The 15,964-nt window shown below is 44.7% G+C and overlaps 1 protein-coding gene across 5 annotated transcripts in view; it reads right to left on the bottom strand.

Annotated features, from left to right (window-relative positions):
* Positions 1-279: 279 nt before the first annotated feature.
* GATA3 (GATA binding protein 3) overlaps positions 280-15,964 on the bottom strand; it is a 150,723-nt gene continuing 135,038 nt past the window's right edge. For 2 of the 5 annotated variants that reach the window (XM_069629682.1, XM_069629681.1), the window contains exons 4-6: positions 9,928-10,073; positions 4,668-4,793; positions 280-1,410 (exon numbers count right to left, since the gene is read on the bottom strand). In XM_069629682.1, coding sequence (XP_069485783.1) covers positions 1,126-1,410; positions 4,668-4,793; positions 9,928-10,073 — 557 coding nt within the window. In that variant the 3' untranslated portion in view covers positions 280-1,125. Of the gene's footprint in view, positions 1,411-4,667; positions 4,794-9,783; positions 9,864-9,927; positions 10,074-15,964 lie in introns of all 5 variants that reach the window. The other 3 variants (XM_069629684.1, XM_069629683.1, XM_069629685.1) reach the window with 3 other exon arrangements.

Raw genomic sequence — 15,964 nt, 5'->3', positions numbered from 1 at the left:
CTCAAAGCGCACTTGGCTTTTAAGGAAATAGCATTTAATCGATGATGTTAAAATCTTCTGTCACAACTATTCCAGAACATTGAAATCATGAAGGTGAATTTGAAAACAATAAGTACTAAGAAATATGTTAACCTCTCTCTTTCTTCAAGATGGATATAGCTGCTGTTAATAAGACTTACTGTGACTGAATTAAATAGTGGAAGCTGATCATCTGGCAGGGAATGTCGTTATAGGACATGTGAAAGAAGAAGCCCTTTGAAACCAAAACCACACATGAGCTCAACAGAATTTAATCTCGTTTATTCTCAAAGAGGTGGGGAAAATATTATGAAAACAAAAAAAGCAGTTCTTTACACTAGCAGTAAATAAATTTGTACAACCATTCAGTCTGTATAATATAGGATGAAATAAATCTACAGCTTCGTTAATTTGGTGCATTGAATTATACATACGAACGACAATTACAGGAACTTGTTCACAATGCTGTCAAGGCCTGGCGCGGCTCCGCGCAGCAATATCGGCAGCGTAACACTGCTTGCCTGGGACCGATAGTACTTCCTCCGGAGAGGCCTGTAACCTGGATGAATGACAAAGTTTACAACTTTTAATGCATTAAACAACTTCCTCTCACGATGGACGACAGAACTCCGGGGCTAGCCCGCCACTTGGGTAGAACCTTTCTCTTCTCCAGTCCCGCCTATACTTGACACGCTCCGTTGCTTGTAACCTCTCCTGGTAGTCCAAGAAGCCGCCCTGAACAGCTGCCCAACAGGCAATAAAGTCTTGATGTGATGTACAGTATTTCTTACAATGTAATAGTTATATGCAAAGTTCAGCATTCTTTTCACAGCACTAGAGACCCTGGGAAAAAGGGAATAGGAGTCTGAATTGCTTATTCACACAATGGGATCTGGCTCCGGCAGATGACGATACACAGACATCATAGTGAGTTCCTTTCGTAGACGAGAAAATGGCCACCTTTGCATCAGTCTTAGAATGAGTGGTCCATGGGGAAAGTTAGTATGATGCCGCTCCTGCGAAAATGCAAGTATAACTGAAGGTCTTGGGAGACGTTTCTGATCATGTCAATCCAACGCCATGAACCACTGGCATGCGCCCGAGGTCCTATCCCATGGCGGTGACCATACTGGAAGGATGGTGAGGTCCAAAAGAGAGACTGGAGGAGGGGTGCATGGGCGTAGGTGTGCTGAGCATGTGACCGGAGTGGCTGAAGGGTGAGATGTGGCTCAGCGACGACATGTGTCTCGAGAGGGCAGCCGGGCTAAAGGAGCTGTTCTTGGGGTAGTCGTCGAGTCCATCGTGGATCTTTTTGCATTTCTTCGACTTGCTAGACATTTTTCGGTTTCTCGTCTGGATGCCTTCTTTCTTCATAGTCAAGGGTCTGTTAATCTAAACAAAAATCCATTATTTTTTTTTGCTTCTCGCACTGCAGATTACAAAGTGCAAGTGCCCACCCAGCATTATGCCCACTGTTTATTCATTGCCCGTGCCCACCCATTATTTATTATAAAGCAGCACGATTAATCTATCCAATGGCATGGTACTTTACAGAATGGAAGCCTGGCAAACATTGGAAGAGGTGACAGGAATTATGTCTACAACTTTTTGTTGATGAAAGCAACATACATGGGAAACTGACATGGGAAACTGACTTCAGTCATTACCAGTGTAGTGTGTTTGTGTGTGTGTGCACTCCTACATAAATTAAAAGCCAATGGAAGGTTACAGACTCATTGGAAAGCAGCAAAATGGCAGCTCAGGAACACACATAATGTAATCTCTTATGGTAAATTCCTCTACCATTGTGAGATTTAGGCGCAATATTTTAAAGAATATGTTGTGCATCTTGTAAGCCAAAGTTTGACAAATCCTTTTACAAAAACTTAAAACGTACTATGAGCTACGCATTTAAGTCCTGTGCTTTTCTCGCCCTATTCCAATTATATTAGTTTAGACATCTCCTGTGGAAAATGTATGGGTCCATTCTTTTTTGTAAGATCGCTGGATATGTGCACAAGAAAATCATTCTATTCAAGAGCAACAACATCTTTGAAATGTCTGCGCTGCCCACTGGGGCAGACTTCCAGCGTAACATGCAGGTGCCAAAATCAAACTAGCCTGCTTCAGAACCATTATAGGGTTGGGAGGCAAAATGGCTGCCTGGGATAAAAGAATGGCCAGTACATATTTGTTGACTTTATTTTTACGTCTTTATTTTTTAGTCAATTGTTTAGTTTCTTTATTTTTGTATTCTTTATTTCCTTCCTAGATAATTTGGGTGCACTCCTTGCAGATAGATTCTGGGGCAGTAATAGAGGCCCCGTGTAGGGAAATCCCTGAAGTGCTTCAATGTAAAGGGTAGCCAAGGGGCAGATATACTGGGTTATATGTTATGTTACTTGATATTTGTATAGCACCTTGCTGCCAATGTTATGGCTTCGAAGCACAGTGGGGTGAAGGGCCCTTTGGCAGACCGTAGTCTGAACAGACAAGAATTGAAAGATTAATTGAAAACCTTCCAGCCATCACCATTCACTTTTGATATCATAAAGATACCCTACCTTTCGCCTTAAGACTCCCCCGTTAAGTGCATACATATGTAGGGTCAGACTGGGGCAAAGAAATAGGACAGGGAACGAAAGAAAAGTGGCTCACGTTTGCGATTTCCAATTCATGGAAAAGTCTGGCGGGTCGAGCCCGAAGAGGACTTTTTGGGTTAATGTGTGCCATATTGGTCGAAACCATTAGCTGACGAGTGCACCAAGCTATCATCCTTGCCAGCAGTGACCCACAAAACAAGCGTGGGTGCGTGCTTCAATCGTTTACCCTTTTACCCAGTGCATCTTCCCTATACCCAGTCTGACCCTTTGTAGAGAGTGAGTTAAACATCAAGTTTATTGTAATTGGTTATTTATAACACGCTCGTTACCCAGAGATTTCTAAGCACGGACCAGGAATCGAACCTGTGTTGCTCCACGTCGTCTTGCTTCCAAGACGAGCGCGGTTCCCCTGACCTATCCTCCCGAAACGAGTCGGGATCTTTCCAGTTCATGGATGTTCGATTGTGATTCCGCCCCCCACAAGTAATCAAACAGGTTCCATCAATAGATTGTATAATGTTGACCCTGGAGAGGTGGGGCACCTCGTTTATTAATAAGAGACTGTTTTCTAAATAAAATATGTGCATTTAAATTAATTCTAAGTCGCCTTGACTTTGTCATTTAATAAAAGTGCTTAGATAGCCACACAAAAAGGACATGATGGAACGCAGGTGTTATTTAGTGATGGGAAAAGTTGCATGCCTACCCGCCAAATATTGATCCTAAGTGCCATTAGTTTCTTAACATTTTCTGAGTATATTGTAAGTGAGGGGCCTATTTTGCAGATTTCTTTTTATTTAATGGGGATTTATAAAGTGCTGCAAGCTCTTTAGCAGCGCTTCCAGGCACCGAAGCACTGTCATTTCAGGTAGCAGTGTTCTGCGTGTGATAGCACGCATGAATGTGTGGGTGCACATGCAGCCTGCACTCTCACACACCACTTCCCCAGTGGAGCTCTATCAACATCCCCTGAGCTTGTGGCGTGGGTGGGCCGCGCATGCGTACCGCATCTTTATGCGTGTGGTGGTCCGGTATGCCTGGAAAAAGGATGGTTACCACTCCACCAAATTACAAGTTTTGTAACCAGAACTCCTGCAAGCTGCCAGATTTGGTGCAGCGGTAACTACCTCAAGACAAAAGCATTACCGCATACGGTATTACTCCAGTGTGATAATACCACATTTCTCCAATAGAGCCCAATGGGATGCCAAATGGGGAATAACTGAGGGTTGCGCGCAACTCTAAGGGCCTGATTAAGTCAAGCGTTTTATAATGACGCAACCACATAGGACATCGTTCTGTGAATCAGGCCCTTAATCATGGAGACCCTTGCCAATACTGCAGGCTCCCTGCACGGGGTAACAGTATTTAAGTTTGAGCATTTTGCCGCCAAACTTGTAAAGAGGTCCTAAGTGTCATTGTACAGAGGGCTCTCAAACAGTATGCTATTGAGTGACAAAGTGAGCAGAAGGGTTTCATGGGGGGCAATTCAAGCCAATAGCAACTGAACTGAGTCTACCGCCCTCCTTTGAACTAAAGCTGTACTGAATTCACAGATCTTTTTTTGTCATACAGATGGAGTCAGGCCACCAACCTCCGTTTGCTAAAGAAATTGATACAGGCTACCAAACTGCTTTTACATAGAACTGGACTCAGGCCACCAAATAGGCTCAAGCCCATTTGAAGTGGGCGGGAGCGGTCCTCCTCTACGTCTTTAAATTACGTTTTACTGCTCCTATACTTTTATTTTAAAAAGAAACTGTTCCGGAATAGTTTTTTCTTTTTTTAAAATCTAGGAAGAAGTTGGCACTTGCACTGCAGTGCACTACACTGAACGTTCCCATAAACAGCAGGTGCATTTGTTTGGGGCTTTGCATTGCGCGTGCAAGGGGGCGTGGTGATGGGATTTGTGGGGAGCGGGGACAGAGCAGCGCGGAACATAGTTCCACTACTTCTTTTTGTACACTTTGACCATTGCTCAATCCACCAATCTCCTGGCACTCCTCTCTGCTGCCCCTGCTGGCCGAGGGGTGGAATTACACTTACATTGTGCAGTTTGTAGTAGAGCCCACAGGCGTTGCAGACAGGGTCCCCGTTGGCATTCCTCCTCCACAAGGTTGTAGTCGTCGTCTGGCAGTTGGCGCACGATGTGCCCGCCCTTCTAGCTGCAGACTGGGAAAAGGAAAAGAACAGTCACGTATACAAAACAAAACTGGGACTAGAAGATGAAACAAAGAACTCTCATTGTTATAATTATGATCACTAATGTTATTATTAACATGTGTGCTATTTATGTTGCTATCATTATTTTAGCATCATCCCAATTAGATAATTACTTTCTAATTATTGCATTTTTAGTATGCTGGTATCATCATTCTTAATGTTGTTTTTGGCATTGTTATAGCTATAACTGTTCCTGATTGTATCTGCTATAGTATCTTCAATATTAGGCATGCTATTGCTTTTATGCTTGCAGAGTCTGTCAAATATAGCAGGGGCTGCCCTTCAACACACGATGCATAAGTCTGCATGCAGCAAAACAGCTCTGTCACGTTTTTACATTCTTTGCTTGGTGCCCACTGGGAGTACTTTATTCTGTATAATTCACTAGTATGTTGCCTGCCTTTCCGGGTCTTAACTTTCAGTCCCCTTTTCTTAGCCTCATGTAGGGTGGCCAGACGTCCCGGTTTTGCCGGTACTGTCCTGGAATCTGGAGCTCAGCCCCCCTTTGCAAGTTTACGTTCCCTTTGGAAACTGCAGTGGTCCGGTTTTTGGTGGTAGGTCTTCATAGCCGGCAGGCGCAGCTCGCATAGAAAAAATGCTGCATGTTACAACTTAAGATAGTGTTACTTTGTAATAAATTAGTGATACATTCTTTAGAATATGTCTTTATTTGAACAATAACACTTAAACCCCCCCTCTCCTCCAACCGCTACTGAAGTGTCATCTCGGGAGGATAGCTCAGGGGCCGCGCACTCGCCTTGGAAATACGACGATACAGAGCAACACCATTTCGATCCCCAGGTACGTGCTTAGAAACCTCTGGGTATTAAGCGTGTTATAAATAAGCAATTATTATAGTGCCTTGGCAGCCACTTTCAAGAGTTAGTCCTACTTTTATGTTAGTTGCCCTGCCCTGGTTTATTACTTTTTTAATCTGGTCACCCTATCCTCATGTCTCTGCTTCATCACCCTCTCCTACGATACGGGGGATGGGGGAGGGTCTTACATAAAGCAAAGAGATGGCTAGAAGGCCAAGGCGCCACGTTATTGGCTATCCACCTGGGTATTAATTGCTTGAAAGGGCAATGAACCAGTGGCGTAAAATATGCAGATAGCGTTTAAAGGCAAGCCATTCATGTGGCGTATTTGAAAGCACTGCTCATTTCCCACGCATCCTAAATACGCGGATATGTTCATTTATTTATTTATTTATTTAGTCATTTGTATAGCGCGCTCAGCCCGGAGGCGTCAGGGCGCTCACAGGTAATTGATACCTGCGCCAGCACATATCTACAGCTATATCTTCCAGGCTTTTTGCCAAAAGTCCTGGAGTACAATCTGTTGTCGAGCTGAAACCATGAAGGGTGTGCAAGGATTTGAGAAGCTTGGAAACCGCAGAAAATACAACGCCAAGCTATGGGAGACGGCCCTGATAGGGGTCCAGCCGGGCCTAAATAATGAAAGGTTTCTCCAAGTGGTCCCTGGTTTGCCTTCAAGATGGCCCCTTTTCATCATACAGCGCTGAGAGGTGGCCAATTCCCTATGATTAGGGTGACCAGACATCTGGGTTTCCCGGGACAGTCCGGGGAAATCACCCGACGTCCGGGGGTCCCGGGAGTGTTTTTCTTTTATAAACCCTGTCCGGGGTTTTGTTCATGGTCCCTTTTTTTTGCCAGGACCCGATTTCGAAATCCCAAAATTGGGATCCGGCGCAAATCATTTTGTGCGAATGGGGGCGTGAAATGTTTTTCACGCCGCCATTTCCTACCTCTTGCCCTCCCCGGCGCTCTCCTCCAATGTGACGAGTGTGCATGTTAGCACACCCCTTTCACGCCCCCCGCAACAGGCCAGCGACATAGAAGTAGGACTAAAGTTGTATGTGTATTTACCTTAGTCCTACCTTTATTTCGGTGGCCCATCCGGGTTTCTTTTTTTAAAAATCTGGTCGCCCTACCTATGATGTGCTATATGCGGGAAACCACCCCACACCACAGTGCTTACTGCCAGCCCTGCAGCTTCCATGCGCTGTAAATATCATTGCTCAGCTCAATTGCTTGCATACTTTAGTAACATTGTTGGGGTGTACGTGCTGGTGAGCTAGCCTGTGACCTGGGGATTGGACAGCACCATGTTGCTGATGCATTAGCCAACTGAGCTATCTTCCCCGGCTTTCATACATGCTATGGGGGGGTCGGGGAGAAGCAAGTGAAGCGTGCAAACAATATGTGATTTTGAAAGTCCCACTGGCTAGACTGGTAGTGCATATCCACGTTGGCAGTAAGTGCTGGAGGTCGCGTTTAAGTTTCCCTGGAGCTCCATGGAGTGATAAAAGGCTCGGGTGTTTACAGTAGCTCAGGATACGTTTTAACGCTGATTGGTTTCAGTCTGTGCGCCCCTGCCAGTGAATGGTTTCCCCCGACCAACTACCGTCAGCCTGGCATGCCAGGGCGCTTAATGTTAGGGCTGGTGAGGGGCAGGGTTTCTCCCTCTTCCTTATCTGCACTGCTCCGATTTCCGGCAGATATTTCCTAGGAAGTTGGCCTTTCCCATTAAGAGGGGAAAGCAGGATAGAGAAGCCAACGGCGGAGCCATGAAAGAACTTCCCTCCTGGCAAGACCTTTCCTTTCGCTAACGAGGGCGCGAAAGACAGTGAACTCATTAGCGATGAAGGCACCGGGGCGAGTCCTGCCTCGGAGATGGTGGTGAGTGAGGGCACTGCCCAGTTCTGCCCTCACTGGGAGTGCTAGAAAGACTGAAAGGACGTCCTTTTTAAAGGGAAGCGGTGTGTGAAAAGCGGCAGAAAACACTGTGGGCCCGATTCAGGGAATTTTTAGCGCGGACTTTGTACTGCCGACACGAACGCGCTGATTCACAGAGCGGTGCAAAGTGTATTTCTGCAGTGCAGAGAGACTTTGCGTTGGCTGAAACGTGGTGCAAAGTCACTTTGCACTGCAAAAATACACTTTGCACTGCTCTTTGAATCGGGGTGTTTGCTGGCAGTGCAAGGTCACTTCGCACCGCGCTAAACGTTCCTTGAATTAGACCCTGTTTCGGCCACTTTTTACAATCCTCCTCATGTCCTCTGTTTGTCGGGCGGTGGTGAGGAACGCCTCTGTTTCTTTCTACGCTTGACCAATATGGCCGCCCTGCCACCAGTGTGGATTTAATGAAGTGGACTCCTATGGAACTTTCCTGAAATTAGCACCTAATAAAAGCCAGTGGATTTCATAGGGTGTCCTTTTGAATGCCTTCCACCCTCATTAACCGCTTTAGGCTTTTCCACTTTTCCTTGCAGATAGTAAGTGCGATTTTGCCTATGTTTTTCTCTTCACTTTTTCACTACGTGATATATTAGTTGGATATGTTATGTCGGGAGGATAGCTCAGGGGCAACGTGCCCACCTTAGAAGCAAGACGATGCGGAGCATCCCAAGTTCGAGCCCTGGGTCTACGCTTAGAAACCTCTGGGTATTAAACACATTATAAATAACCAATTATATATATATATACATATATATATAGCACAGGGGGGACCTTTTGCACATAAGAGCAAACTGAGGTGGTTCCCTCTGTGAAATATACTCTTTAGTGAATCGTGACTCGCAAATGCACTTTTTGAATTTTTCCTACATGCTGGCTGTTGAAAGCGTCAATTCTTCTAACGATGTTCCTTCCAGAAGACTTATCTATCAAAGTCAATGATCGTAAGTCAATCTATCTGCTGATCGATGAATTTATCTATCTACTGTAAATTTATTTAGCTATTTATTGATGGATTCATCTTTTTATCTATTAATCAACGGATCAATGAATACACCTATGTAAGGACTGATCGATGAATCTTTAAATCTATTGATGTGTCGATGTATCTCTTGCTCTTCATGCTTGACGAGGTCTCCCGTTGTTTACACAAAGTAAATTACTTCACTGTAAAGTACTTCGAATTTTTGTAGGTTAAAAAGGGAGAGGGGGGTATCCCCCACACACAAAAATCGAAGTAAAATTTGAAGTAATGTACAAAAAAGTAAATTACAACGACGCACTTTTTTCGTTGAAATGACAGAACCACATGACTATTGTCATTGCACAAACCCCAGTCTTTTCAATACCCCGAATTCACTGGAATAATGTCAATCCTGTAAATTACGGATTTCTACAGACAGGGTAGCTCTTTTTTTTTCAAACATTTGAGTATTAAAAGCAGCAGCTAGAGGTCGACATTGCTTTTTTTGGCCCTCCAGTACTACGGAAAGGTTGCAGGAACCTTCCCAAATGCTTCGATTTACGGCATTGGAGCTATATTTTGACACGAGTACCTTTCGGTGACATGAAAGGACCACGGTAGCATTCATTCTACAACGCATGTATATTTATTTATTTTTAAACTTTAACAAGATAAACAGCAACACATCCTGAAAGACCAATGAAAGCCCCCCTTTCTCCCTGCATATTTAAACATATTTGCAACTGTAAAGGAAACAAATCCGGCCTCGTGTAAACATTGACTTTGTTACTACAGAAATGAAATAAGCCACAAGTTGCAGTTTTGCACGAAGTCCTAGAATTCATATTTCAGGAACTGGGGATGTCCTTGTTCAAAACTATGGGTACTCAGAGGGCACCTATGGAACTTGGAACCCACAAAGATGGTATGAAATCCTGTTTGCAACAGGGAGTATAGCTAAAGGGGGGATGGTTTTCTTTCAATAAGCCACCTCTGGTTAAGTTTGCTAACACATTAATAATCACTGGGGTTTTCTTAGGTCCCCCACGCCCTCCTCCCATATTTCCACCAAACAATTTTAAGCTATTCCCCTCCCCCCGTCTTCCCTTCATATGAAAATGGAAAATTAAAAGTGTGATGCTTCTGTAACCGTATCAGGCAGGCACATTGATAGAAACGTGCATTATGGAACCGACAGTGTCTATGGGGATCTTACTTGTAAACACTTCCTCGGTTGGCTATAACAAGTCTTTTGACTGGGCTGCCAAATCCCGGGAGAAGGCTTCCCTTCCTGAGCTGAGGAAATTAAAGAAAGAAAGAAAAAAGCGTTGGTGTGTTGGGTCAGAGATGCGCTACTTACCAGCCTCCGCTTGGGCTTGATGAGGGGCCGGTTCTGGCCGTTCATTTTGTGGTAGAGGCCACAGGCGTTACACAGGTAGTGCCCCGTGCCGTCTCTCCTCCACAGGGGCGTGGACGTGGCCCCGCAGTTTACACACTCCCTGCCTTCTGAAAACAAGAGGGCACATAGTTCACTTTAGGGACCACAGACTGGACACCAACCACCTCTCCCTTGGCCTGGTGGTATGTTCCAGTTTTTTTGTATTTGCTACAATGCCCGGTAGGGCTGCTGGTGAAAATATCAACTGCAAAAATATTAAATACTAAAACCTACTGACATACAGGAAATAGAATCAAAATGGAACTTACAAAGTTGGGAACGACCTCTATTATTTGGTAGAGAGGTTGGGGGGGGGGGTGCTGCAACCCACTTTCAAAGGAGTGTGGAGTGGATGCCAGCATTGCCAGGAGGTGTACATATGGGATTTGGACAAATGGACAGTTGGCATATTTGATATACATTTTTTGATAGGTCATTTAAGGTCATAGGTAGCCTATATTTTTGCAGACGATATTTTAACACAGGATACAGAATTGGAAGGCACGTACGCATAGGCATTTTCCCCTTTACATAAAGTTCCCAACCTCATTAGGACATTTTAAAAGCTACAAAAAAATGACTAATTCAGTTGTGGTCTTTTGATTCTTCTACTGCCTTCCGCAATAGGGGTCTGGATGTCACCCCACTGTCCACACGCTCAGAGCCCTCTGAAAACAACACATAGCTCACCCCAGACACCACCGACCAAGCAGCACCGCCTCACCCTGGCGCTGGTGGTTACAGAAGATTTTTTTTACGTCTTACCAAGGCACTTTACAATGTTCAAAATTAATTATTTTATAATCCAGCAGACCCATTTGGTTTCATTATTTCTCCTCTGCTTGCCTCCAATAATGTTCATTAGTACAAAAAAAGACACCGTTTTACATATCATAACATAGTTCTAATAAGGACATATAGGGCCTGATTTACAAAAGCACTTTTGAATGGGGAAACCACATTGAAAAAGGCTTTGCAAATCAGGCCCATCATTTTGTCACAAAATTCAAACCAGAAAGCAGGGGCGTGGCTCATAATTCAGTGAATAAAACAAGACAGGTGTTCCATTTCTTCCTTGAAAAAATCTCCTATACATTCATTGCCAGCAGCAATATTTCCAGCAATAATATCGACATCCAAATTATTTAAACTTTTTAATGAACAAACCGGTTTGGCACCATCGCAGCCACACACCGTCTCGGGAGGATAGCTCAGGGGCAACGCGCTCGCCTTGGAAGCGAGACGATGCGGAGTAACACAGGTTCGACCTCCAGGTATTAAGCGCGTTATAAATGACCAATCATAATCGCATGCTGCTGGCCTTCCAATGACTCATTCTCAGCAGCAGATACACAGGGGGGTCTGCTATGTGAATGTTGGTAAGTTCAATGATGTACCCAATGGCCGCCCAGCTGGGTGCAAAGCCACCCACACCCGTGTGTAAAGCACAGAGCACGGTCTGCAAGTGGGACTGTTAGGCAGATTTGGCTTTCATGGCAGAATCCACTTACGAGAGCTACAATACGTTTATTTTATTTTTTTAATCTGGGCGATTCCGCATAGCAGATGGAATATCTGTCAGCGTAATTGCAATCAAGCGGTATGCCCACTGAGTAAATGCACCATCATAGCCCCAGCCTTAACAAAGTTGGGCTAAGTGCTGAGTGCTTGTCTTTAACACCATCTGGGCTGGGGATACTTTGCTCTGGGGGTTACAGAATTATTGCCACATCGATATTTTTCTTGGAAATGTTTTCCTCCTGGCTTTTTCCCACAGGCTCCTATGATCAGGATGTTCACAAGGAACGTGCATGGGGACCAGGTCCACACAATTAAGGACATCTTCTGCTTTATGCATATGTTACATGCCTACCTGGGTCATCACGTGGCCCCCTGCACCACCTGACCCGCTAGACGCTGTCCGTCCCCCGCCCCTCTCATCTCCACCACCCGGTACAGCTGTACCCCTCCCCGGGCCGTATATCTGTTCTGTTGTAACCTCTGAAAAGCGCACTGGTGTGTATCTCTAGTGGTGCATACCTCTGTAAAGCGCTCTGTCGCTTCTCAGAGCTAGGTCAGCGCTCAATACCATAACAATAGTAACTAATCAAATGTATTGGGTATTTATAATGCGCCTATACTCAGTGTGTTTCGAGGCGCAATAGGCCAGCTATGGCTCTTTCTCCGATTTTCCTTATCCAATAAAGATGGCGTGTGTTGAAATTGACCAGCCTCTGGTTTTATATGATCGTTTGTGAAATACATGGACCTTTCCTTATTGTTACTTCTCAATGTCTTCCCTATGAACATTTTCTTTTTTTTACATTGCTTTTGCTGTATTTTTGTAATACTTTCTCTTATCTTTAATGTCATCGTTTGCTCCCTTTTGATGTCTGCCCCGTTTATTATTAAAGTAATGTTGGGTTTGCTTTTGGGATGTTGGATCATGATGTGTTCCTGTTTTCCCGGGCTTGGGGCAGAGGTAGTGAACCCCCCTGCATTGCCTCTGGGGTTCAACATTCACTAATGGTTTAGTGATGCGATGTGTTTCGGAGGAAGATGTTTTTTCAACAGAGCTATTTTTCAAGCCAAATGCTTCCTGGACGGTATTGTTACATTAAGTCATGCTCCCGTCGGGCAGCCATATTGGGTGAGGGCCGCTGCAATGAGGATGGTACGCCTTTACATGATACGATATGAGATATGATAGGTTATTTATAACGCGCTTAATAGCCAGAGTTTTCTAAGCGCGAACCCGGGGATCAAACCTGTGTTGCTCCGTGTCATCTTGCTTCCAAAACCGAGCACGTTGCCCCTGAGCTATCCTCCCAAGATCACATTGCAGACGACTTGGCCCAAGCGCAGCTCTATATTTTGGTACTCAAGGGGGCAGGGTGTGACAATGCACTGAAGTGCCGATTGTGAGGGTCACATTGACCCTCACAATTTGGCCTTGTAGTTCTCATTATCAGGACGCAATTCCTATAAAAAAAAAAAAGAATATGGGGGAACTCATTAACATCGCATAACATTTCCTCCCGTTTCTTCGTCTGGCTGCTTGTAGATCCCTTGCTGCCAAATGAATCATCCTTCCCCTCCCCCGTTGTTTGGTCCTGGCTCCCTTCTCAATCTCTTTCCATCCTCGTGTATTCCCCCCTATTACTTGTTAAAAGCTCTGTTGCTTCCGGAAGCTTAGCCTGTGCTCAATATATACCCTAACAATAACATATGTCATGGGAAGTGACGTCACAGGATGTGAATCATGCCTTACAGTGAAAGACGCAAAGGTCATACAATTGGCCTTTCTAATCGAAGAAAGTGAACTGGGCAAGTGCTCGTTTGACTTTCGAGAAATTAATCATCAACCACCGAAAAAATAAACCGAGAGGAGGTTTTCCGACAAGGTGGCAGGCAAAGTAATAAAAGGTGCACACTGTTTGAAACCCAGGATCTTTATTCAAATATTCCCAACGAAGTCAAATCCCTACTTGAGAGATTTCACAGGTGTTTCAGTCACACGTTCATGAGGTCTAGCGGGTACGTTTAAAGAAAGGGACCCTGACAAGCTGGGTTTGGATGACGCTTCAGTACAAAGCGTCTGACTACGCACTAAACCATTAATTCAAATAAAGGGAACACACCACCATCATTTGACTGCCGGACCCAAAAACGTCAAGAGCGGCTGCCTCCATTCTCTGAAAAAGTGGGCAGATCTATTCCACCTACATATACCCTCAATCTGTGCCCTCCTCATCATTTAAGTACCCGATTCTCAAAAGGTGTTTCCAATGTTTCCCGGAAGGGGCGGGTTGCATGAGAAAAAGACCTGCAGACCGTGGGCCTGATTTGCAAAAGCATTTTCCTATGGGAAAACCGTATTAAATAAACACTTATGAATCGGGTCCTGTCCCTTCAGTTATACCAAAGTGTAATGCACCTTCCCAACACCTCGCTATGCGTTGGCTGACTGATTAACATAGTTTGAGGCTGGGTCAGTGTGCTATCAGTAATTGCATTTGCGTTTTAAAATGCCTACCTTTCAGGTGGAAAACAAAACAAATGTATAGGCTTTCATGCCAAGCATGGGCATTTCTATTCAGAGAACCGGAGTGCTGCTACGGGTCCTGCAGCATTGGGGTTTCCCTTGTGCCTGGCATCTGTGAGGGGCGACAAAGAGCCTGATTCACAGAAACGGGAGCTAATGGTGCAATCCCATTGAGAAATTCTTTTTAAATCAGGCCCAAAGAGTAGAGGGGAAAAGGTGCAAATCTGCCAGAGATCACAGTGCATTCCGTTGGAAATCAGGGGCCAGATTATTCAAAGTTTGCTCTTGTGCAAAAAATTGAGCAAGTGAATTGGCCTCAAATTTTGCTAGTTAGATAATGCGATCTGTATTATCTAAAAATGATTTCATAAAGGAAAAAACGAACCAGGGTCTTTTTATTTACTATGCTTGCTGTGTAAGCAGTGTTTCCCACTGCACCTCTATCTGCTTCCGGTCGAGCTACACTTGTCTTCTTTTGTCGTTTTTGTCACTTTCTTTTTGGTGTGTTTTTATATAATATATGTATTTTTTTTAATTTCATTTCTAAAATGAACTTTTACAAATCAATTCATAAATACACAATTCTTTCAATCAGCTGATTGTTATATATATATATCAAGAAAGTTATGGAGGGTTTAAAACCTTTCACCTGAAGCGTGTCAGTAAGAAAGTCCATTGTTGCTCAGAACTGGAGATGAACTTGCAGCGATGGCTACCAGGGGGCGTTGTGGAAGGTTTCTCTTGGCTCAAATGGACTTTCCTACTTATATATACACAAAGAGAGAGAGAGGGAGATCTTGGCAAGAGTGTGACCAAGTGTATTTTAGAGAATTCTTGCGATGTTGGGTGAACTATGTCATGGCACCATCTATATTGCATTATCTAATATTCTGGCATAGTGCTGTGAGCGCACCTTAGGTAAGAAAGAGGTGTTTTGTGTATGATGCCAGCAGGACGCCCCCCTCCTTTGGGTGCAGAGGTGGGACAAAAGCCAATGAAGTCTCGTGGCTGCACCCGCAGCTCAAACAAGATCCCCATACTCACGACTCTTTAACAACAGTGCAGTGTCTCCTTGGGCCAGTTCGACACCCGGGGCCTGATTTGCAAAGCCTTTTCCAATGTTTTTTTTTTTCCCCATGGGACAATGCTTTAGTAAATCAGGCCCAAAGGTGGTGTTACAGAATTGTTACAGCAGTGCAAGTGCAATTAGCACTAGGGCGGGGGTCTGCAACCTTTTGGCTCTCCAGATGTTTTGGACTACAACTCCCATCAGCCCCAGCCAACACTGACAATGGTGGGAGATCATGGGAGTTGGAGTCCAAAACATCTGGAGACGCACTAGTGCAAACGCTGTCCTATTGCAGTGCATTTTTACACGACAGCAATGTTTGCCCTAGTTCTAGTTTACACTGGTGAACAAAATGCATTGAAAGAATGTTATTTGCACTAGTGTAAAATATGGGTCCCGCTGCTCATTGGATTTGCACCAGTGCAAAGTTTCTGTAATACCGCCCCAATAATTTAGCCTGCCACCAGACTCCTTCCATTGGAGATGGGCGCAAGAGAGACATCGATTTAGCTGCGAGTGCTATTGCAGGCTGTCGGGTGCGTTTAAAGTGCCAGGGTGTTCAGGTTGCCCAGTAGAGTGCCTTTGTACTCTGAAGGTGTGACAGAGAGTGTGTCAAAGGGTTCGTGTTTCGCATCGCTGTGTGTGGGAAACCCAATGGAAAAGTGAATGCCCTGCTCACTAAGAAACCATAGCACCTACTTCCCATGAGCTGGCAACGGGATCTTTTCGCGCGGGTATAGTTCTTGGGGAAAATCTCGCTAGGAGGGAATTGTATTCTGCTATTGTAGGCGTGTTGTTTCAAGAGTGACGCCTTATGAGCCATCCGCCAAGCGGGCAAGGTATAA

This window comes from Ambystoma mexicanum, chromosome 12 (genome assembly GCF_040938575.1).
Source record: "Ambystoma mexicanum isolate Mex_15411 chromosome 12, UKY_AmexF1_1, whole genome shotgun sequence".
In the NCBI taxonomy this organism is placed as follows: Eukaryota; Metazoa; Chordata; class Amphibia; order Caudata; family Ambystomatidae; genus Ambystoma; species Ambystoma mexicanum.
This window is presented reverse-complemented; position numbering and strand designations above follow the sequence as displayed.